The following is a 23,239-nucleotide window of genomic DNA, read 5'->3' as shown; positions in this document are numbered from 1 at the left end:
GCCAAATGATAGATTTGAAGGTGCCTGTGTAATCACATCCACATTATCAAATGCTGCGGTAGGTAAAGCGGGGTGATAGCTGGCTGTGGGAAAGCTTTGGTTTTTGTTGACGGCAGTTCTGAACAGAACATAAAAACCAAGCTTCGATGGTGGGAAACGGAGCATATGCTGTTCAATTATACAATGCCTTATATTTGCCTTATATAAGTCATTCAGACTTATAACAATTCATTTCCATTGGACTTTTATCAACCTCATTTTTTTTCATGTTGTTTTCGGCAAATAGATGTCCAACCGGACAGCTTATAAAGTCACATAGTTTGAATAAAGATTTGAACACCAACTAACCAAAGATAAGTTAGAGTTGGTTTAAATCTTTAGAGCTGAAGCTTCAAGATATGCATTTTTATTTTTTTTTTTTTCGGAATTCAATGCATCCAAAGAAGCTGTTTGCCTAATGCACGGCACAACCTAAAAGACGCACCAATTTCACTGAAATAGTTGTGTCTTTTCATACCAGATACCTTCTCGGGTAAAGTCCTCCTGGACAAAATTTCCCTTCAAGTATTTTTCGAGTTTAAATTAAATGAGAATGAAGAGGGAAGTTACCTCCATGGGTCCGTGCGTGGCAAAGGGGGACTGAGTCTGAGAATCATCTACAGTTCCGTAGTCAAAGCCTGTATTGTAATCTCCTTCTACATTGTTTAGCTGAGGCATGTTGGAAAAAAAAAAAGGAAAGAAGAATAAAGCAAGGGTTAACACGAAGGTTTGAACCGGAGGTTATTTGCTGTAGGGGGTCCTACCAAGCTGACTACAGACTCTGCTACTGCTACACGGAAGAGGTTAGGGAGCTCGCGGGCTACCATCACAGATTTTCCCTTCAAAATCTTGATGGGTTTTGTTTCTTTTCACATCTTGATCGTTTACCCTAAAACTGCCTCGGGGTCGTGCCGGCGCTGTGGCTTGGTAGCCAGGCATCTGTCGCTTCTTCTTAGCGGCAAACTTTTTAGCCGGTGATTTTTTGGCAGCCAAGAACTTTAACGGCTTGGCCTTAGTTTTACTGAGGGACTTTCGGGTCCTCTTCTTTTTCATGGAGACACTACGTTTGGTTCTCTGGAAGAGGGGGCGGCGACAAAACAAACACCAAGACAAATATTGAAGAGTGGAAATGATTTAAAGGCACAATCTGTGAATGATGCCCAAATATTGCAACCCAATGACAACTCATGACTGTTTCAAAAAAAGAATTTGCCCATTAGAATGCAGAGATCACAGATTGTGCCTTTCATGAAACATAGAATCCATATTGGGACATATGTATGGTTTTGGGACAGATCCGCATTTAAATGTTTGCTTTTCAGCAGCCCTTGAAACAAGCAGCACAATAAAACTGCAGTTTTTTTTTAAACATCCATAAAGATATAAACAATAGTCTTAAAGACATGCTGGAATGCAAAGATTGGGTTCAGTCTGGGAAGGCAAAGATGTTTGACACACTCACTATGTTTACATGCACATTAACAAGTCGAGTTCAACCATCTTAAAATCACAGCCACAACAACGGGTCAAAAAACAATCTCTTCATTTTGAATTTGACTCACTATTATATTTTGGGGGGGTTTGATACATAACAACCATGCACTGGCTGAACACTTTATTAGATACACTTGCACAATCTAATCAGATCCAATAAAAGGGCTCCATAAGTGCTTGTTTACTACGAAAATAACATTCAATTTTGATCGACACTGAAACATATATATATATATATATATATATATATATATATACTCATTGTAGTAATAGTGGACAAATGATCCACATTTGCATCAATTCGGTAGTGTTAGAGTGTATCAACCCGAATGAGACACCGATACTGTGCAGTCAGTCGCATAGCACACATAGACGAGCAACCAATAACGCTCACATTCACACTAATTGGCAATTGTGATTTTCCACTCAAGCGACATGTTTGTGGAATGTGGGCTGACACGCAAATACACCGGAATGAGCCGAGACGTCGATATAAGTCTGACTTTACAAACACTACCCCACCGTGCTGTCTCGTGGCACAAAGCTGATTAAAAAAAAACATCAAACAGACCTGACGAATGTGAATCTGATCTCAATTTGAAAATGAAATGGATGTATCAGCTTTGAATTTGGCTATACTTTATTGGTAACTTTTGATATTTATTTACTCACGTAATTTACCGGTATTTGCACTTAATAATTTTTTTAAATGTATGTATTCAATTACATAGATGTTCAAATTCAGATATAATGTTCACAGTATAACATTGTGAAACAATCTTGTCGTGAGTTATTCTGTGATTCCTATCATGAGCCTTATTAAAATACAGTACTCGGAATATCAACGTGCATACAAACATAATATGGAGATACACACAACACAAAAGACAAACCAAAGAAGGGATTGTGAGCAGACAGACGACACATGACTTTTCCTTTTTTCATTTACCTGCGGCTCAGAATACTCATCATCAGTAGGAACGATGTCAGTGGGTCCCTCAGCATAATCATAGAACTGAGAGTATTCTAAATCATCAGTAGTGTACTATAGATATTGACAAAGAGAGAACAGGGAGAAAGGGAGGGAATGAACGTGTTAGCAATAAGAATGCAGAGTAAGACGATGTTGCATCGAATGCAATCACCACTAGCATGTTAAACAGGTCCAACCAAATAATTGCATTATTTGTGTTCTTTTAAAAAAAAAAAAAAAACAGTCAGTATATCTATTGTTTTCATTTCGGATGACATTCCACGCATCCGTAATATGTGTAACAGAAGGATATAGTAGCGGCTTGAATGTGGCGAGCAGATGAGTGGAATACGGAAACAAGCTCTGCTGGTATTAGCCTCCAAACATGCCAACACATGGGATGTTTAAGAGCTCATAAACTGCAGGAATACAAGAGGCAAACTTCAAAGTCCTATACAACAGCTGCATTTTTAAGCACATTGTAATGGGACCTTCGCATTGAAAGCACAAAATTACATGCTTCGGGGCATCCAAGGCCAAGTAAATGTAAAATGGCTTTAAGAGAAGCATGCAGATCCTCATTTAGGAATTTCACTCATTTATCTGTTGAAGCCAGAACGTCCTAACAGCAGTTAACATTTCATTTTATACCATAAACATAAGTTAGACCTGTTTGACCTGGCTTGATCAGGTCAGCTGTGATTGGTCGGTACCTGAGCCCTGAGCAGTTGTGATGTCATTTTCAGTCGACAGAAAAATGACAAAATGGCCGCCCCCAGATATGGCTAAAAACGGGTGGATTAACTCTTATTCCACAAACGCAACGTTTATCAGAATGCCTTGTTTCAACTACTGGTCTTGCATAGAACATATTCTTGAAAAAAATATGTTAGGGTTGATTTCAACTTTATGGAGGAAAAATGAAGGAAAATAGGAAGCCTTATAATCTGCATTGAAACCAAATGGCCCCTTACAATACTATCAAAAGATGAACCGGAACTAAAAAGTGCCGTACAGAACTCACACAGTCTCTTCAGTCTAACTTCAGACACTGCACAGTAGTCCACATCTGAGCCGACTCAAACGTGCAAGTGCGCACATCTGGATACACCTTGAACCAGCTATAGCCTATGCAACGGCATGCTTCGACAGCTGACTGAGGGCACATGCCATGACATCACAGAGGAGTGGAATGCTGCGTAGGTGTGGACTTACAGTATCTAGTTCAGCACTTATTTGTAGTAAACACACCATGAAAATGTACAGAATATACGCCCTAACATTTTTGAACACTTTTGTATTACACTAAATGAGGGTAGGTGTCTACAATATTGTTCCCTCATGTTTTATTTTGAAGGAATAAGGTCATGCTCATTTGCAATGCCAACCGGGCAGACCTGTGTGCATTTACAGAATAATTTATACTGTAGTATTTTTTTTTTTTAATTAATACATCTGACCTCATTTTGCTTCAAGTAAACAACAATAGCATTACTATACCCTAGCACCAGACGGCCTAAAAACAAATGCACTATTTGTGTGCAATAAACAAACAAAATAAAAGACGTAGCAACTGTTGGAAGTGACCCAAAGTGTGTGAATGCTGAAAAGAAATACACGTCTTCATTGGAGTACGAAAACCAATTAAGGTACTTTGCAGAAGCTCTCCCACCCTCCCTGGTTGGCTGACCTCTTCCTGAGGCTGCTGGGCCTGCAGGGATTCGCCGTGGGGGGTGTCACAGTCCGGGCTGTAATGTTCACAGTAGTCGTATGCTGCTTTGGAATCAGCAACGATCAGAAGTTGTTGGATGTCACCCTGTGGAAAACAGAAAAAAAAAAAAAGCTCAGGTTAGCTCATGTTTACTTAGCGAATTACAGTATAGCACATCGCAGACAAGACAAGACAAGGCGATGGGTGATCTCGGGTCTCATCTTGCCCATAGATTCCCACGTCTTGGGTTGGGTGGTATAATGTAAAATTATAGGTGACATCTTTCCGGGCATTTACACTTATGGAGTCTGGCAGTATAAACAGAAGCCATTGTGTCTTAAAATAGCGACACACACACACACGCATGCACACACATTTCTCTACTCACATTGTACATGGAGGAATTTGAGCAACTTGGAAATGATCAGATTCTGAAAGTGTGAACAGACCGAGCTGGAGACGATGCAGTTTTGGATCATCCACCCAACAACATCTGCCAAACCCACGGCTGTAGTGTCCTTGAGCAAGACACTAAATTACACTGAACTGCTCCCTGTGCGTTTAAGTGGCCCCCTGCTTCAGAGTGTGCCAGCAACTTTAAGCGTTTGCTCTGCTCACTGGTGTGATAGGTTAAAAGCAGAGGTCACATTTCATAAATATGTATGTATGCCGTGACAAGAAAGGTGATTCTGCTTTTTCTTCTTCTCCCTGACTTATTTTCAAAGAGTTACTATGGCAGCAGTGTGCATTGTGTTCTTTTTTCCTTGCATGTCTAAGCAATCCAATCATTTGAGGGTGGAGCTCAGAAGGAGTATAGTTTGTTCAACTATTGATTTTAAATGAAGTAAATTTGACATGTACGATATGAGGAAAATGATGCACAACAGTTTTCTTTGGCAAAGTGTCTCTTAAATCAGTCCTTAAATCAAACTCACAATGTTTCCAACAGGTACACCACATCAAATTTGTCAAGGAAGCAAGTTGCAAAGGAATGAAAAAATAGCTGAATGCGTGAGTTGTGAATGTTTTAAAGGGCAAGTTAAGTCGCTGTGATGTTTTGCACTTTTGAAAATTTGGGGGAGGACCACAAGTGCAGAATTACCATAATTACCAAACCATGGTGCAGCACAGACTTTTTTTTTTTTTTTTTGACATGGGCAAAGCCGGCACACAGCGACTACATTTGTTTGTGTGAATAATGAAGTTTGCACCCGTTTTTGCACGTGCAAACCGAAGCCCTTAGTGTCAATGGGCCAACTAGATGATTGGCAGTCAAACATGAGAGAAGAGAAACAGGTTGTAGCTTGTCAGGAGAATGTGAGCATATACCCACCCCCCTGCATAAAAATGTGATCTATGGATTCTGAACATGTACCTTCATATAAACATTCATTTGCTAAGACTTGCACAGCCGCTTGAAAATCTCTTTGTTCAACCATCCATCAACATCTTGCACCGTTTCAGTTCAGCAATCAAGATTCCCACCTTGGCGCCTCTGGGCGGGTGTAATGCTATTTTTAAAAAGATTTGATTTCTCAACAGATACGGATATTAATGTATTGCTGGTCACTTCAGGAATAAGAAACATAAAAAATCAAACCAAAACCATTATGTGCCTTACTGCATTGTCAGGCAATTTATTTGCCAAATAGGAGATAAAAATAAACAAACAATCTTATTCTGTATCAAGCTATTACAGGCAATTAGTCAAATTAAATGCCAGTGTTTTTTATAAAGTATCATCTGGACATCACCTCACTTTTTTCCGCATGAAACATACATACTCTTAATGATAAAAGACCTATACTGCAAAATTTTACACTTGATATACTATCGTTATAACTATTTATAAATTATTCCTTCATCTAGAAACAGACACCACATTCTTCAGGCAAGAATGTCTTGCATAATGCATTTGCAACTAAGTCATTTTCTATTGTGATGAGATTCATTCTCACAAAGCCCTGCAGCACAAAATTAACTTTGTATCATTGATTTTTTAGTAGCGACAATTTATTTTGTCCATGAGGTTGTTCTACTCCTTCTGCTGGATAGCCTCGTGATTGAAATTACCAACACCAGGTCTAACCTGCCTCCTTTACATTGTTCATGTTATGTTACAAAGGATTGTCACACATGTGTACATACGATTCCCACACACTCAGGGTAAGTCTGACAAGTTCTTGCCATTTTGAAATGGGTGTACTGTATGTGTTTGTGGAAACTGGACAGGAAAGGATAGATCAAGCTTTGCCCTGACTCAAGCTGACATGTATTACCTCATATGTCACCCAAGACCAACAGTGAATGCTTGAACCCGGCCTAGAGTCAGTTCTAATTAGTCCACATCTGTGAGCCACCAGTTTGCACACAAATACACTGCGGCAACATGGTGTTCAACCCTCAAACAAAATCATTACAATTCCAAAAAGTCATAGGACTATCTCACACGTTTATATGTTCCACATGGCAGTTGCAGTCAAGTAATCATATTTGTAACAAAGTGAGCAGAAGAGACAACAAATTTGCTCGATCATTAAATCGACTTGCTCCTTGGAAACCCATTTGTCACACTGACCTTTCTATCCAGTGAAAAATAACATTGTAGCTGTGCCATTTGGCAAAGACGAGCCAATTCACAAGATCGAGCACAGGCAAGTTAAAAACTGCCAACTCAGGAGAGGGAGCACCAAGAGGAACCCGGAGACAGACAGACAGGGATTTAGAGAGAGCAGCTGCGATGGTAAAAGATGTTTTGTGCAAGGTAACACCTGGGGAGGGTTATGCCGAGGCTTCGGGTCTGTCTTCCATGGTGGACTGCTGAGATAAAAGCCTTGGGCAACTTGGAGTAAAGCCAGAACTCCTAACATATGCCCCCCCCTGACTACCGCATTGCAAAGTACTGCACTGAGACCATCCCATGGGGCTGTGTTGTTAATGACTGCAGTACAAGAGGTCAATTAGAAAAGGGAGGAAACAGGGTCTAGCTCAACTTGAGACTTGTGAACCAAATTTGCAACTCCTTATAAATACACTGTGATTATATCATGTACGCTTGGAAAAGTTCACGTTGAGAGACTGGAAGAACTGTGAATATTGAATAAGTAGTTATACGTGTATGGCAGGGAATATTATGAAACAGAAATTCACAGTGGTACACTGTTACACTCTACTGAAAGAAAGATCTACTTTGAACTGTCGCTGCAATCCCGTTCTATTGGCCTCAGAAACAACACATTTTTGGAATTATTAACTCATTCACTGCCGGACATTTTCAGACCTTCATTTGCCCTAACATTCGACAAAATTTGAAGAAAATATAACATCCTGGGATCGAATGGCTGGATTGTGAAAAGACAAATAAATAAGTCAATGGCAGTGAATGAGTTAAATAAAATTTACCAAACTCTTAATGACAAGGAGGCACCATGGATATAAATAAAAAGATAAAAAAATCTGCAAATATACCGATAATCAATAATCATATATCAGATATGATCACACTGTAAGTATTGGTCAGCCCTGGCCTAATCAAAACACCAGCATTCGCCAACATGTCAGTTATTTGTCGTCCCTCAGCCTCGGGCTACATTAAATGTCAGTCAAGGGCAACCTTCCTTTTGTCCGAGCCTAGCCAGCTATAATTAGACGTCCCCATACAACAATTAGCCAACCCCCTTGAAAGGTCAACACAGATACTCACTCACTCACTCACTCACTCACTCACTCACTCACATAAGGCAGCCTCGGTCACTGAAATGAACGAAAATCTGCACACGATATCCGGGCAAGCAGAATTATATTTCCTCTCAGGGCCTGAAATGAGCTTTAAACTCATTATAGAACACTTGGATTGTGTCACTCAGAATACCAATGAACAGTACACTAATGTAACTAAAGTGACTGATCCCTCAGCAGCCAAGTCACCAGAGGTGACAAAGATATACCTCTGACATCTACTTCTGCCGATGAAAGTAAGGATCAGTGTGTTCTCACCAGGAAAAGAAGGTACAGGCAGGTATGTATACTAATGTCTTCAGTTCAGCCAAGTAATGTCACCCTTGCATGAATAGGTGGTCTCATTGCTTTGGCACGGTGGGGAGGCCTCAAGGTGGGGGAGAGAGGTGGTGGCGGGAAGGGCAGAATACACAGGGAGGGGAGGAGATGAGGAAGTGATGGGGGGGAATGAAAGACTCCCATTCATCTGAAGCAGATTCCTTTCCAACGGTGGTCACCTCAAACCTGGGCCAGATATGGCATGAATAGACGTCTATGCAGAATACAGGTCAGTTTTGCAAAATAACATGCCAGTTTCAATATGTGAGTAAATATTTTAATGTTATTTGATGCTGATGATTAAAACGTCACGAAAATAATGTCTTAGTCTTTGTGTAAGGCCGTCAAACTATTGACGTGACGTATTTACCATGCACTTGTCATTTACACCACAGAAAGGCATCACTGAGGCTCAGACCCCAATCCTTGTGACGAGCAAAAATAGTTTGAGCCAACTGCTTTCACTGTTTATTTTCTCATTGTAAGCGTGTGTATGCTTAAGACTTCGGTATTTCCTTTCCCTTTACATCCCAGCATGCAATGGGCCCTGTGGATTTGTGCAGAGAGCAGGGACAGAGAACAGACAGGAAACCTGTTCCAAAAACCACACAGCGAAGACCCTGTTGGCGGACTTATGGCTCCTATTTTCAGCGCGTCCACTTTGTCAGCCTCTGACTGCGCACACTGTTTCATTCAGATGCTGCTTTCAGGGCCCTTTCATAAAGGTAATCAAAACTGACGGGATATGAAAGCTTATAAAAACCAGGGTTTTAAATAAATTCAGCCCAGATCGCCTTTATTGATTGGGATAGGAACAAACGCAGCAGATTTAAGGCTCTCTGTGTCCCAATGGCAAAGAGGAGGCATACCGAAGATACAAGCAATTCTTTCAAAAATGGCGTCCTCATAATGGCTGCCCGTAAACAAACCGGGCCTCTCTCATAAGCAGACGTAGCCTTTCTGTGACCTTTCCTTCCCACCAGAGATGTCCAAGGGTGTCATTTCCATTATTTAATTGTTCTTCACCCCTCTCTCCTCACATAACCCCGAAAGAGTTACCAAGACTGCAACAGCCTATTGAACCATTTAAAGCACTCACATACTGTACTAACCGAATTAATACATGTGAGCTCGGAACTAAGTTGATAGATGCAATAAAACATGTACAGTAGAACATTAAGCTGTTTTTTTGGTTAAAACAATGACAATTACTTTTGTTACACTTACATGTTTTATTTAGATGTGTTTTATTGTCTTTAACCTGGCCAATTCTGTGGTCTTATCAGGTTATGCTTAAACAGTTTTTCGCACAATTCCCCAGAATGAATGCAAGCAAGAGGTCCAACTACACTGATTTCTCAAGGCCCAAATACTGCATTACATTTTGTCAAAGGGAGTGTAGTATAAATGTACTGTACATCCCAATCTACCCATTTCGGTTCAAAACAATGATAGTGTTTGAACGTGCTACTTTCCTTATAGCAGTAGTAGTCATAGTAGCACAATGACTAGTATGAGCGCTAGCCAACTATAACAGTAAGACATTTTATCTTCATCAAAACAATCCACTTCAAAAACAAAATACTATTAAGCTAATACCAACATATCATTGCTTGGTCATTTCATCCAATTTGCTTTGAAGTGATGCAATTTTACAGATTTTCAATAATTCCCAAACACAATCTAACAAGTCAAGCTGCAAAGTGGACACTTTCAAGAATTCTGCAGTACTTAACTAAAACTGTTAGAAGTTTATCGAGAGCCCACGTCAGCATCACAAAACAGATCGATTAAACAAGCAAACGCAAATATGATTTGGCCAGACACTGAAATATAATCAGAAACAACACCATACATTCAAAAGCAAACGACCCAGCCAACGCACAGATATGTGGCCTCACTACTCTCATAAACTGTAAATATGAAAAGTGCCTTCACCTATACCATGTTTACTTGGCAATAGTATTAATGTAAAAATGTTACCTGGAAAAATTCCTCATCAAGGATTCTGGTGCCAAAGACAGTAATGCCATTGGTGCTGATGGAGGTCTGCTCACTTCTGAGGAGAGGCTTGGTGATCTTCTTCTCGCAGTCCACAATGATGGTGACTGTCTTTTTCTCCACACTAATAGCAACACGATGCCACCTGTTGAAAAGCAAAATGACAACAAAGTATGGAAGATCAGTACGAAAATACATCCGCTCTCATTCAATGGGCAAAAAAAATCATTTCTTTTGCTAAGGAACATCTCGAGATGCAACGGACTAACTGGGGTCACACGTGAGTATGACACCTCCTTCCACTTTGGACCGTTTACCACTGCGCTTAAGAGCTATTGCATACCAGGCAACAGTGGACCGCATTCTTGCCCCCACACTTTGGCCCTGTTTAACACAGGATTACACTCATTAAACTCCAAACTTAATCCTCCTTCTGGGTTACTCGGTATGACAGACATGGTGAACATTGTGGAAAGTGTGTGTCAGAATCCAGGAAGACCTGCCTCACCAGAGCAGGAGGCATACAGTCAAAACATTGTTCTGGGCTGGAAGATGAGACTTGGCACCAATGAAGGTTTAAGCCGGAGTACACGAGGTATTAATCACAGATACATATCTGATCATGTATGACTTTATTTCCTCTCATAAATCTTCAATAAGTCATGAACAAGACTTATACAGACACGTTAGAGCAATACAGTTTAGAGGAAAATAAAAGTGCCGCACTGCTCTCTCCAGGCTTAGCTAGGCAGCCGGAAGGATTACCTGTCACATTATAGGGTAGAAAAGCGAAGGCGAACTTCAATGGGTTTGAATCAACTTTGAGAAACTGTTGCATTACATATGTAATGGAAAAGAAACTCAAATTAATGAGTCAAATGAGCATATCTGCACCCAAATGTCCAAACTCAGAACTATTAATGACTGAAAAAGATGCTTCTTAAAATGGAAAATGTTTAGACTTGACAAGTATTAACTGTCTTAGTGTGTTTTGTTTCACAAGATGGAGACTGCTCTCACATATGATGACCATTTTCAACTGATAACACCTAATTAGGAAGCGGGCAAGGATGTCTGCATCACTGTTTCCAAAAGTCTGAGTTTTCATGCCATTTGAACTAAAATGTCATTCTCAATTCAACAATTCTAGTGAACGCTCCTGAACAGTACGCGCGACTTTACACAAACACTTTAAGGCACCATACACCATCCTGAAAATGTATTAATTTCTCACCGGCCTTTTTGTTTATTTATTCTCCCTTATCCCTGCACAAGAGTTCATGTCAGCTCAGGCAAAGCTCTTTGTGAGAACTCGAGGATTTCTGAACCCGGGAGCATATAATCAGTTTTATGCTAAAAGGTTATAAGCACTGTTCCTGGTTGGGTGAGGTAATCCAAGAGGTAAAAGGGTTGGGGGTGGGGGGGGGGGGGCACAGCCTCCTCCAGCACTCCCTCTAAAATAACAGAGGCAGTGAGTTCATGGATGAGGTCAGGTTGCCCACTGCAATCCCTGCTGTGCCCCTGTAATCCAGCGTCCCTCGCCTGTCTCTGTGCCCAAAACCCCCCGATGAGATGGATAATCCAGTGATGGGCACCTAGGGTGCATCAATGGGTAGATCTCCATTGCTTTTTTTTTTTTTTTAATCCAAAAGAGCAAAACCACTGGGGATCAGAAAGTGTCTCAGACTTTTTACATGATAATGCCTCATAAAAATGAGAATTTTTTTTTTTTTCTTTTGCACTTAGTAATATTACTCAAACCATCACCATTCACAAAACAGCCAATTTTCACATGCCAGTTGGTGCTGGCAAAAAAATATTCTTCTGAACACTTTTTTGTCAGCATGTACATGACTGTATATGTGGATGAAGACTTCTATGAGTTAAATTGAAAAAAAATGCGGCATAACTGGACTCAATGCCTGTGTAGTGTATAACCTACATTTACGATTCAACAATGTACAGATTACCAATATACTGATCCAAACCATGGTAGAGGATAGGCTAAAAAAACGTTTGATTTTGAATGATGTAATACTTCAAATGAACCTGTCGTGATTGTGTAAATTATTACCATGAATTGGAAATATCTAAGTATTCTAGCAATAGTTTGGTTATACTCAGATAAAAGCAGTTTTGAAAGTCTAATTACATTCTTCTATCAGTATATATTTCTAATATCGATATGTTCTAGCACTCCCTGCAGATTTTCGACACTGACTCCCTCTGCATGAGGTTCAAGTCGTATCACTCTAAGTGTGTTTTTGTGTATGATTATGGAAATGTTCAGGATTTGACGTACTTTCCATCGGCAAGGTTCAGTGTACGGAACAGAGGGTAGTCCTCCGGGGCAGGCTTGCCATTCTGATCCTCATACAGAAAGACAGGTGAGCGTCCCACTTCAATCCCCAGCTGCTGGACCCCCTGCTCGTTGTAAATAGACAGAAGGAAGGACTGGAGGCCAGACTTGGGGCGCACCGTAGTCAAGATGGAGAAGTCCTCAGGGAAAACACCTTCTGGAAAGGGAGACAAGTTATTGTGGGTGTTGCGAGGAATCAGATTAATTCATTAGTCCTTTTGTTTCACAAATCCAGATTGTTTGCTCCTTGGATGCAGAAAAATCCGAGACCCAAATATGATTTGTTGTTTTAGCAATGCTAAAATATACAAATATATCAAGCACAATATTGGCTCCTGTTTGTTCACTTGCTTGTTAACAATTAGCTGGGGAGCCTACTTCCTGGTTTCTATATGCCAATGAAAAGACAAGTTGTCATCATTATTCTTTTTTAAAGGGGAAGTCAACCCAAACATATTTTTTTTCCAGAATATGTTCTATGCAGGCCCACTAGTGGAAACAAGGCATTCTGATTAATTTTGTGTTTGTAGAATATGAGAAATCCACTCATTTTTAGCCATATGAATAAAATTGTACTGTATTGTATTGTACTGTATCTCGGGGGGACGGCCATTTTTGTCACTTTTGTCGACTGAAAATAACATCACAGTTGCTCAGGGCTCGACCAATCATGGCTCAGCATCGGAAAACAGGTGAGCTGTGATTTGTTGTTATCTGAGCCCTTAGCATCTGTGATGTCATTGTCGGTCGACAGAAGTGACAAAATGGACGCCCCCTGAGATGGCTAAAAAGGATGAATTTTGCTGCTTAATTCATATTCCACAAATGCAAAATTAATCAGAATTCCTTGTTTCAACTAGTGGGCCTGTATAGAACATATAGGAGAAAAAAATATGTTTGGGTTGACGTTCACATTTTCAATAAAAGTCAGCAGATAGAGGTGAAAGAATTAGTAGTGTATCTTACCAGGGAATAGCTGTGTGGTGGGGGCACTGATCTGGACCTGCTTGCCAACTCTGTAAGCAGCGTCCGGCTTTGATGCTCTTCGGTTTGTGCAAAATCCTGATGCTTTTGTCACTCCTTCTGGGTAATTTTGAAAATCTAATACTTTGAGCACATCCACTTGCTGTGCTGTGAAGAGACGCAAATGAAACATCAGTTAGGTCTTACTACTGCTTTTGTGTTGATTAAAACCACTGTGTGAGTTCATAATATATTTAAATTCTATTCATATTCAAGTTGTACAAGGAGTAATGAAAAGGTAGTCCCACGAAAATGACTCTATCACCCTAGAAAGAATCAGCAAAGCAGTGTTTTACCATTAAACCCACACAGACACTAATACAAGCCTACACTGAAAATGTTACAATTTTGCAGAGTTAATATATTAAGACATTTCTCAGACGGCAAAACAACCCGAAACATCTCACTCCTGTTTTCCTGGAAATCTGCAAGGGCACCCATAGGGCAAAATAAACAATGTGCCAACTGAGCTCTATTCTTGCACCAGTGTAGGTTTACCTGGATAAGAGTCTCCTCGAGTTTTCTATTCCCTTCCATCTGGTGCCCTGCGCATAAAGGAGCACTATGTGGCACAGCCATGCCCACTGAGACCCATGTGAAAGCACTATGGCCTTGCTTCTTTTTCAAAACAAAACAATACAATACAAAAAAATGGACAGAGAGGGGGCTAGCCTAATATTTAATGGAACGTCATCGCAAAGGGAAGGATTAGCAACAGAAAAGGCCCGATCCCCTTGAGACACCGCTTAGTCCTCGGCACCTCGGAAAGTGCGTAGGACTGGAGGAGCTCGGAGAAGTACGCCGAGGCGAGGCCATTTAAAGACTTGTAAACAAAAAGAAGCAACTTAACATGAATGCTAAAATGCACTGGGAGCCAGTGGAGGAAGGCCAGAATCAACAACAAACAACCTCTCTGTGTAAACAAAGTTGGCGGATCATCCTATAAACAAACCACGCTTATCCATCGAGGGTTTTTTATATGCACGTAGCCAATTCAGAAGTCAACTCTGTGAAAAATACTACAAACCCTGTAAATGAAAAGCACTACCCCCTTTTTGGTTGGCATGTGCGGGTTTAATCCCTGGGTCTCTTTAACTAGCGAATACAAGGGGATCTTTGCTATTCTCTTCACAAAAGCATGTGGTTTGGGCACAAGTCTCTGTTTCAACATGAATCTAATCCCGGTGCACAATATGACGGGTGCCGCCAGCACTTCTCAAAGAGCAGCATGGGATCATGTGTACTCAATGCACATTATCCTTATTTGAGATTTGGCAGATTTGAGCACATGACTCAGCCTCAAATGGTTACTTTCTGTACCTTTCATCTAGCCTGATGCATGACATTGTCAGACAAAAAGACCCCGTCCTAATGTAAATATTGAAACGTTTTGAATGAAAACGGGCTCCAACCGCGTTCAAGATAACAACATCCCAGGACTTATTTCATATTCAAATTGTAGTGGTTCATACAACTGGTGTTGGATCAATTGCCACTCACACGGTCTGAATAACAAAAAGGGGTTTTCACTCCCAAACCAACAGAATTATAGAAGCTTTCGTGTAAAGACCGGACATTTTTTTTTGGGGGGGGGGGGGGGGTCATAGATTTTCATGTCTGTATGCATTTGTATTAACTTGGCACACTTTGATGATGTATTGGGAATGCACGATTTTGAGTTTGGGTCCCAAGAAAGTAAATATCTCACCCTGCTATAGAGAGCAAATGCAAAACACGCCAGCTCAAGGCAAAAGGAAGGATCTCATCACGGAAGATTGTAACTGAGGATGGACCGTTTACTTACTTTGGAGAGTGAACTGAGGAAATTATTGTGAGCTCCTGCAGAGTTGCTCTCTGTTCAAACTCCACCGCTCGCTTCATCCAGATGTGGCGATTTAGCCCTCACACTTTGGTGCTGAGAAAATGTCAATAATGACTATCTGCAGTATTAAGGTGGCACAATGAGTGTGCTGAAATTTTAAGAGTGCATCTGATGCACTGGTGTGAGTTAACACTGAGGCGCGACCAACAGAGCTCAGATGGCATTTAAGGGTGGACTCTCTGAGCAGGCTGGAGGAGAGAAACAAATGGCAAGACGTCCTCTATTACTCAGACATCCTTATGCAAATCGTAGACACGCTGAGAAGGGGAGGGGTGATATGACGCATCACTGTTGGACAAATTTGATATCATGCCCGTTACAGGTGTAATCACCGCTATCAGCTTTCTCATCGCAGGAGAACCACAAAACACCTCGGCACATGAAAAACCTGATTGTAACCGCTGTCATTTCCAGCCTGTACATCTTTACAGAAATTGGCAAGTAAATGAAGGAGGACCTTTTCACCTGCAGCTCCCTGAGACTCCAATAATATCTTCTACAAGAATGTCTCTATGTCTATACCCCCCTTTCTCCTCACCCACTCTCCTTCTGTAAACAAGACAGCTTCATGCAGGTGTTATACCAAGGAAATGTCTACCTACATAAGTTTCCCTTCATTAAACCACTTTAGTGGAGTCCTCCATATTAATGTAAATTCATATATGTCAACATTTTAAAATAAAAGATCGTTATTGCATTTCTGAAAATGTCAGTGATATTCAAAAGATCCAATTTTTCCTGATTTTAGGTAACACCTCTAGGAAAGGTAAAACGAGGCGTTGATTAGCTGTTGTTTCCTGCTTGAACGCATTATGTGCAGAGGACTCTGAAAATGCTAGCTTTGTCTTGTGGAATGCACATCTGAACCTGCGCCCCGGGGGCTGAGAAAACGTGTCAGTACACTGCTAGATGGAGAGGGCACCCTGCAGAAATAGCTTCGATTGTCATGAAGAACCTCTACAGGTAGACTCTGACCACACTTCATTAAAAAAAAAAAAAAAAAAAAAAAAAAAAAGATTGTAATGATGAGTTTTGAAAGGAGACAATACTGGTGATTACAAGTGTAAAATTCTGTTCTATTGACACCTATGGAGTCAATATCAAGTCCAAGAGCTAAACTAAGATAAACTAATTCATCACTTCTCCGTAAATGCAGAAGTGAAGTGAGCCAATGATACTTCCAAACCCTGCGAGTTGCGGCCTTTGCGGCTGTCAACTCAGCCTGTATACATGGCTGCAGCTCTTTGAAGGCTTTGAAATCATAGGGAAGTGCAACAAGGACCATTATCAAATAACTGCTCACTACTTAGAGGGGGAGCATTCCCACACAAGACACACATCGCCCAGTAGGCCCAGCGAAAAAACATCTAAGTGCAAAGATGAGTGGAAGAAGAGCTTGGCACCGAGGGGGGGGGCGTGGGGGGTTGGGTTAGGCTGGTGGTTGGGGAGGGTGTGGGGTGGCCTTCAGTGTGGACCAGGCCAGTGTGGTGATAGGGTGACCCTGTCTGGCCAACGAGCCCCCTGCAGATATTTTGGAGTTTTCTACTCTTATCAAAACTTCTTACACTAAATCATCACTCACTATGCCATAGCTGATGATTGAAAGTAATTATGATCAACAGACCGCAAAAATACACACAATGCATTTGATTAGCAACATGCTGCACATCACCAATCAATCAAGCATGAAATGCCCACAAAGCCTACACCAGTTGCGATTAGACAAAGAACTCCGTTTCAAGTGTTAAGTTGACTGCTGGACACTCTTGAGCATTGTACATCCAAGTGCTTGAGGATGACTTAATTCGGCGAGGTGGACGTCCCAGCGTTGGGCGAGCGCTTTTCCATCCTTGCGTATAAATCCAAAAACGCCATGCGCACAAGTCAGCATAACGCACCGATTTCCAACGTGGCTTTTAAATGGGGCGCAACTTGCATGCCTCAGGTGTGATTTTTTTTTTTTTTTTTTTTGAAAGGTGCCAGTATTCTTACCTGCTGAGACACTGGTAGTCTGTAGAACCAGGGTTAACGTAACAAATGCAGCTACAGAGGAATCCATAAGCCACCTTTTCGTTTTCCACCTTGTGGACCACCTCTGCATCTCCATAGTCGTCAATTAAACTTTGGGGGAGACTTCAAGGTGATTTCTAAGTGACGTCCCTTCCACAATCCCAAGTGATGATGGAAACTGTGCTACAAAGAAGCCATATGTGATGAGTTCTACGCCTCTTCTGTCAGCCACCACGAGGCCCCCCGATCCTCCTTTCCAGTGCCCAGCTTCCCAGTGAGGGTAGTCGGGCTTTAACCGAAGCGCACCGACTGCAGTCGCTACACTTGGTGAGTACACGGGCAGGAGGGCTGGGCAAAATCCACAAACCAGAGCTACATTTACAGAGGGGGGAATGACAAGGCAACCAGCACCCGATTAGCAAATCACGGGGCTGGAAATTCTCCTGTGGGCCCACCCATCAGCCTCACAACGCGCCTCGCGGCTCTCTCTCGGCGCAGTGCGTCTGAGGAAAGAGGAAAGATAAACACGGGCAAAGTTGTCAAGGAGCTGTAAAGGAGAGCATCGTGGTGGCTGAGAAATGCATCGCTAAGATATTTATTGACGCAACGGGCGATATGATCATCTTAAATTGACATTATTGTTGCAGCCAACACAATAGCAGACCGTTAATTGAATCAATACCACTATATCGGTGTCATTTCAAAGTTATCATTGTAATTTACTTAATACAGCTCTCCAACTGATATACCTTTATAATGACATAATGACAGACAATAGCGAAAATAGTTGGAAGTTCCATGACCCCAAACATTATTGTGCATGTTTTATATAGCTCAGTGATGGATTTCATTTGTATATAAATCATAGTTGGAAAAAGCAGAATTTTGATCAAAACATACATTTGGACAACCTTGAGGGAAGGTTAATCTGATTAAATCTAAATTTCATGTTTTTAAGAGACAGTTCACTCCATTTTAGGTTGCTTGGACATTGGGAAAGGGATGGCTCTGACTTGGCTCTTAGTTTCAAGTGAAAACAGTATCAGATGTTTAGTCCGTTATGCCCCCAAGCTATAAAAGCAGAGTCCATTTGCTGCGATGAAATGTCTGGTCATAATAAAACATCATGTCAGCGCATGAGTTAAGAAATTACAAGTCAGCTCACAAGTCTGCTATACTTTCATGTGGACTTAATAAGATAGCAATTTAGTTGGTCAGTTACAATTTCGCAATACACTGTTTGTTTGTTTCATATGTACAGTGTTTCCCAATTTGACCCACAGCACCCGTTCTACATTGGAAAAAATCTCACAGGACACCACAATAGAAAAACAACACAAAAACTGAATACTGATCTGGACAAGCCGCCATGTAGCCTATTGTTGGGCCAATGGCAAGTACGAGCTTCACTACCATGACGACTGCAGGTGGAGGTAGGCGACTGAACGAAACAAGCCAGTGGCTTCAAATTAAAAGTGTGAGGAAAAACAGTGAGCACCGATAAAGGTAATAAAAGCATCTTCATGTGTTTAGTCAGTGCCGCATCACTAAGCCGCTGAATTGCACGTGTCAATTAGTGTGCGGATCTGTGCCAAACACAAATATCCCCAACCCCCACTTCACAGTGCAATCAAGTGTGTGCCAATTATCAGAAGCAGACGCTGTTAGCCTAAGCTAATCTGTGCACCCAACAGTACTAAATGAGGATTTTTTTATTTTGGGTTTTGACAGCGTTTCAGACAGTGTAGTGCAGTTGCCAGTTTTGTCCATTGCTTGAAAATGGCTCTGGATATTCACACAGCCATGTCATGGGTGGAGAAACTAATTGTGGGGCAGTTCTTATGTATTATATTTAAGGCTGTCAAAGTAAAAGCGTTAACTATGGAGATTCATTTTAATTTTATAATGCATTAAAAAAATTAACTCAGTTAACTCGGTTTTATTTACCGTACTTCCTGTGGCAGCTGACCTCTGCTCACTTTGCAGCCAAACTTAGAGGAGAGTCACCGCCACGAAGACAGACTTTTACATAGTTTTACTTTAAAAAGTTGCTCGTCGGCTCATTGGAGAAATCCAAAATAATTTTCGTATTTTGCAAAGCCAAATTCAAATACAATATTAGTTATACATCTTTGGTATGTCTTTCAACTGTTGTATATTACAGGAAAAGCATCGTATTCGAGGATTTAAAAAAAAAAAAGCTATTAGAACAGTCTTTGGATCAAAATATACTTTTTTTCCACATTTTTTGCTCAAGAAAATATCGGTTCCAAGCTTCATAAAAAATTGTAGTTGGAAAATACGATTAATCGCGATCAATCATGGAAAATGTTGCGATTAATTAGTTTTGAAATTTGAATCGCTTGACAGCACTAATTATATTATATGTTTTTTAAAAGCCTGCTGGCAGTCACTCTGTCAGAGATGGGTAAATTACACACACTTTATGTGGTTGTTTAATTTCACACTTGTTTCCTATAAATGGCGATCTTATGAATGGCTAAAGTCTTGTAATATGTTTATACCCATTTATCACAATGTTGTCACATGTTAAGATTACACTTTCTGACCTATGCGGCATTTAAGATGGTACACTTATGGGGTCCCCACCAGTCTCTCAGTTTTTGGTCACCCAGATCCCAAACATAAAATTAAAATCAAACTTAATTTCAGTGAATAGTAAAATGATGCTCACTTGTTTTTTTTTTTTCCCACTTTACTATCTTATAAATAACCATATATTGAGAGTGTGAGTATCCCAGGACAAGCACTTTTCACAGGCATGCTCAAGCCAGTCACCGGTCACTGTCTGTCACTGTTTACACACTGCCCATGGGAGAGTATAAAGAGCCCTTTCTCTGCTCTCACTTCAGTCCACAGTCTAGTAGCAGCAAGAGAAGGTTTGCTAATATTATTTTTGGACATTCACATATTTCATTAACGCTTTGGCACCAGAGTTTTGGTTTTTTTTTTCAATAAAATATTCCGTTTTGATGACACGATTTCAAAATATTTTAGCTTGTTATAATATCCTTTTCTTTTTTGGTTATACTTTAAGAATTATTACATGAAATCGGCAATATATTGGTGCTGAATCAAAACAACTTATGAAGGTGTTATGATTTCACACACTACTACTGTACTTCAAGTATGCTTTCATTGGTCACATAAACTCAAACCAGGCTGCCTTTGTCACAGACAGCACATGATTTGAAGATGAGGTTGGGCAGGGCTGGACCACAGCTTTTTGTAATGGGAAGCAGCCCAATTTTGAAGCCATGAGAGGAAGAGGCGGTCTAGCCGTCAGACATGCAACAAGCTGTTTGTTTGTCTCCAAAAGTTGGAAATCTCCTACTGTGTGAGAACGCTGCTGCTGGAACTCATTTTAAAGTGATGGCTGCAGCTGATAATAGTTTCATTTCGCTAGTTTTGTTTCCATGACACTGGATTATGTTTCATTAATGTGTCCTCCTCTTGGTTGGTTACCTGCTTAGTTCTTTTTGAAAAATATAACATTTTCAAAAATGGAATGGTGGTTGGTGTTCTAAAAAAAATGTATAAACCAATACAGGCCTATTTGATAAGACACAACAATGACACAGGCAGATAATGTTCTTAAAACACACAACCAATAATTGACTTATATGGTCACATTATGTGCTGGAAATATTCATATTTTTTGATCAACCCTGGCAATGTTTTACCTCACTAAACTAGCCATTTAATTTTCTATTAGTGTTACTTTCTTTGGTGTCCCAAACATTAGCATATAGCAAATATAATGAAAGGCACTAACATCACTCAAATAAAATTCAGACCTTCCTCTGAGATCAGTCCAAAGACTGGGACGAAAATGCTACAATGTTAGCAATATTCAAATAGCAATATAGTAATATAATACAGCATTATGTCCCAATGTGTCAAATTTCATCAACCAAATGAATTAGGTAACCCACAATTGAAAGAAATAGTTTCACAAATGGTAGTGTTTACTGTTGGACTGCGGCTCTTTATGCTAACATAATTTCACGTTGGCCCTGAGTCGTTACTCTGCAAATCTTCCGACGTGATCACCGTGCTGGATGGTCCAGGGTGTACAAATCTGCAGGTAACATTCCTTGCATTCTGCCGCAACCCAGGATTGCTAGCCTGCTTTCGTCCTCGACAGTCTTCCACAATGGGTGACACTTTTTTGATTCCGGCACACTTTTCTTGACCAGTTTACTTCAAGTTTATCCACATATTTGGCCAGAAAGAAAAGTAAACGTGAACTGGTTTAAACTTGCCCAATGAGAGAATGAGGCATTTGTGGCCCCTCATCACCATTAATCATATTCATTCATATGCTGTACTGCTTGTCCTCATTAGCGTCGTGGGTAACTTGAGCCTCAGAAGATTTCAGGTAAGAGGTGGAGGACACGCTCACAGTCACACCTATGGACATCTTGGAGTCATGCATATTTTTGAGGGTTTTGAAGGAAAACCACAGTACCTGGGGAAAACCAAGCAAGCATGGGAATAAAATGCTAACTCCACAAAATTGTTCCAATTTAACAAGCGTATTTAGATTATAACCCTTTGAGTTGTGTACCAACATGCTAAGCTAGTGGGGGCAAAGTGTTAGCGCATTCCATGTTTGTAGACAGCATGAAAACCAAAGGGCTGTTGGGTTGCATACAGTTCCAGACAACAGCGTGCAGTCACAACAAGGGAACTGGAAATAATATTTACACAAAAGAAATTTGTTTCGATTTATTTGCTGCTAAATGCATTAACTGTATCGAACTTTAAAAACAGTTGGGTTAAAAATAACACAATTTTGGGTCAAAACAGGACTGATCCGACCAGGCTGTTTTGTAAAAAAACAATGCAAGAAAGTGGGTCAAATTGACCCAATTTGTGTATCGGTTCATTTTTGACCCAAAATTGTGTTATTTTTAACCCAACTGTTTTTAAAGTGCACATTCACATTCTGTTTGATTGAAACAGCTTTTACTCACACACATTCTAATAGGATGTGCTGATAAAACGGACAGTAACCATTTATTATTTTGCTCATTTTTTGGTCTATTTTTTCTACTGAATTTATTGAGAATCCAAAGTCCTGCAGTAGCAAGGCAATTACCTATTTCTCATATGCACGTTAATCTGTTTTAGCTTTGAACTCCTCCTTCGTCCTTTGTAGAGCTTTTATTCCCTCAAGTGTTTCTGAGTCATTCTGTCTGGCAAAGAACACAAGCACAAACTTGCATAAAGGGGATGTGAATGTGCAATAAGCCTTTTAACTTTGCTAGAATCTGACAATGTGATTATAATGAAATGATGATTGTCAATATGGAACATCTGTAGGCCAGAAGAGGCTCAGATGCCCTCACGTGTTTTTCAGTATGACAGATTTTACATTTTTATGGCACGAATCAAGCTGGATTGCATTCACACAAGCATGTAATACTGTAGTTCCGTTTCAACATGTCTGAGTGTTTTAGATACAGAAGTAGTCCGGGGAATGGTCTGACTTGGGATTTTTATGGGATATTTATCCCAGAAGAAAATTTAAGTAACGTAACCTTCAGAAGCAATTTATGTATTTTTTTTTCACATCATCACTTCTTATAATACGTTTGGGTCTCCTTTCCTTTTTATAAATGAATCACCTTGTTTATCCCTTCATCTATCGATATACTTCAGCAG

General features: G+C 40.4%; 1 protein-coding gene across 5 annotated transcripts in view; it reads right to left on the bottom strand.

The window, feature by feature from the left end:
* col11a1a (collagen, type XI, alpha 1a) overlaps nt 1-17,962 on the bottom strand; it is a 48,769-nt gene extending 30,807 nt beyond the window's left edge. For 2 of the 5 annotated variants that reach the window (XM_086020871.1, XM_086020872.1), the window contains exons 1-7: nt 17,531-17,962; nt 13,600-13,764; nt 12,577-12,790; nt 10,257-10,419; nt 4,197-4,322; nt 2,483-2,578; nt 610-708 (exon numbers count right to left, since the gene is read on the bottom strand). In XM_086020871.1, the coding sequence (XP_085876997.1) occupies nt 610-708; nt 2,483-2,578; nt 4,197-4,322; nt 10,257-10,419; nt 12,577-12,790; nt 13,600-13,764; nt 17,531-17,645 (978 nt within the window). In that variant the 5' untranslated portion in view covers nt 17,646-17,962. Of the gene's footprint in view, nt 1-609; nt 709-927; nt 1,114-2,482; nt 2,579-4,196; nt 4,323-10,256; nt 10,420-12,576; nt 12,791-13,599; nt 13,765-17,530 lie in introns of all 5 variants that reach the window. The other 3 variants (XM_086020875.1, XM_086020873.1, XM_086020874.1) reach the window with 3 other exon arrangements.
* Nucleotides 17,963-23,239: the final 5,277 nt, after the last annotated feature.

This window comes from Filicampus tigris, chromosome 21, assembly GCF_054856515.1.
Source record: "Filicampus tigris isolate MCC_2025a chromosome 21, RoL_Ftig_1.0, whole genome shotgun sequence".
Lineage (NCBI taxonomy): Eukaryota > Metazoa > Chordata > Actinopteri > Syngnathiformes > Syngnathidae > Filicampus > Filicampus tigris.
Note: the sequence above shows the minus strand (reverse complement) of the source record. Positions and strands in the feature narration are given on the sequence as shown.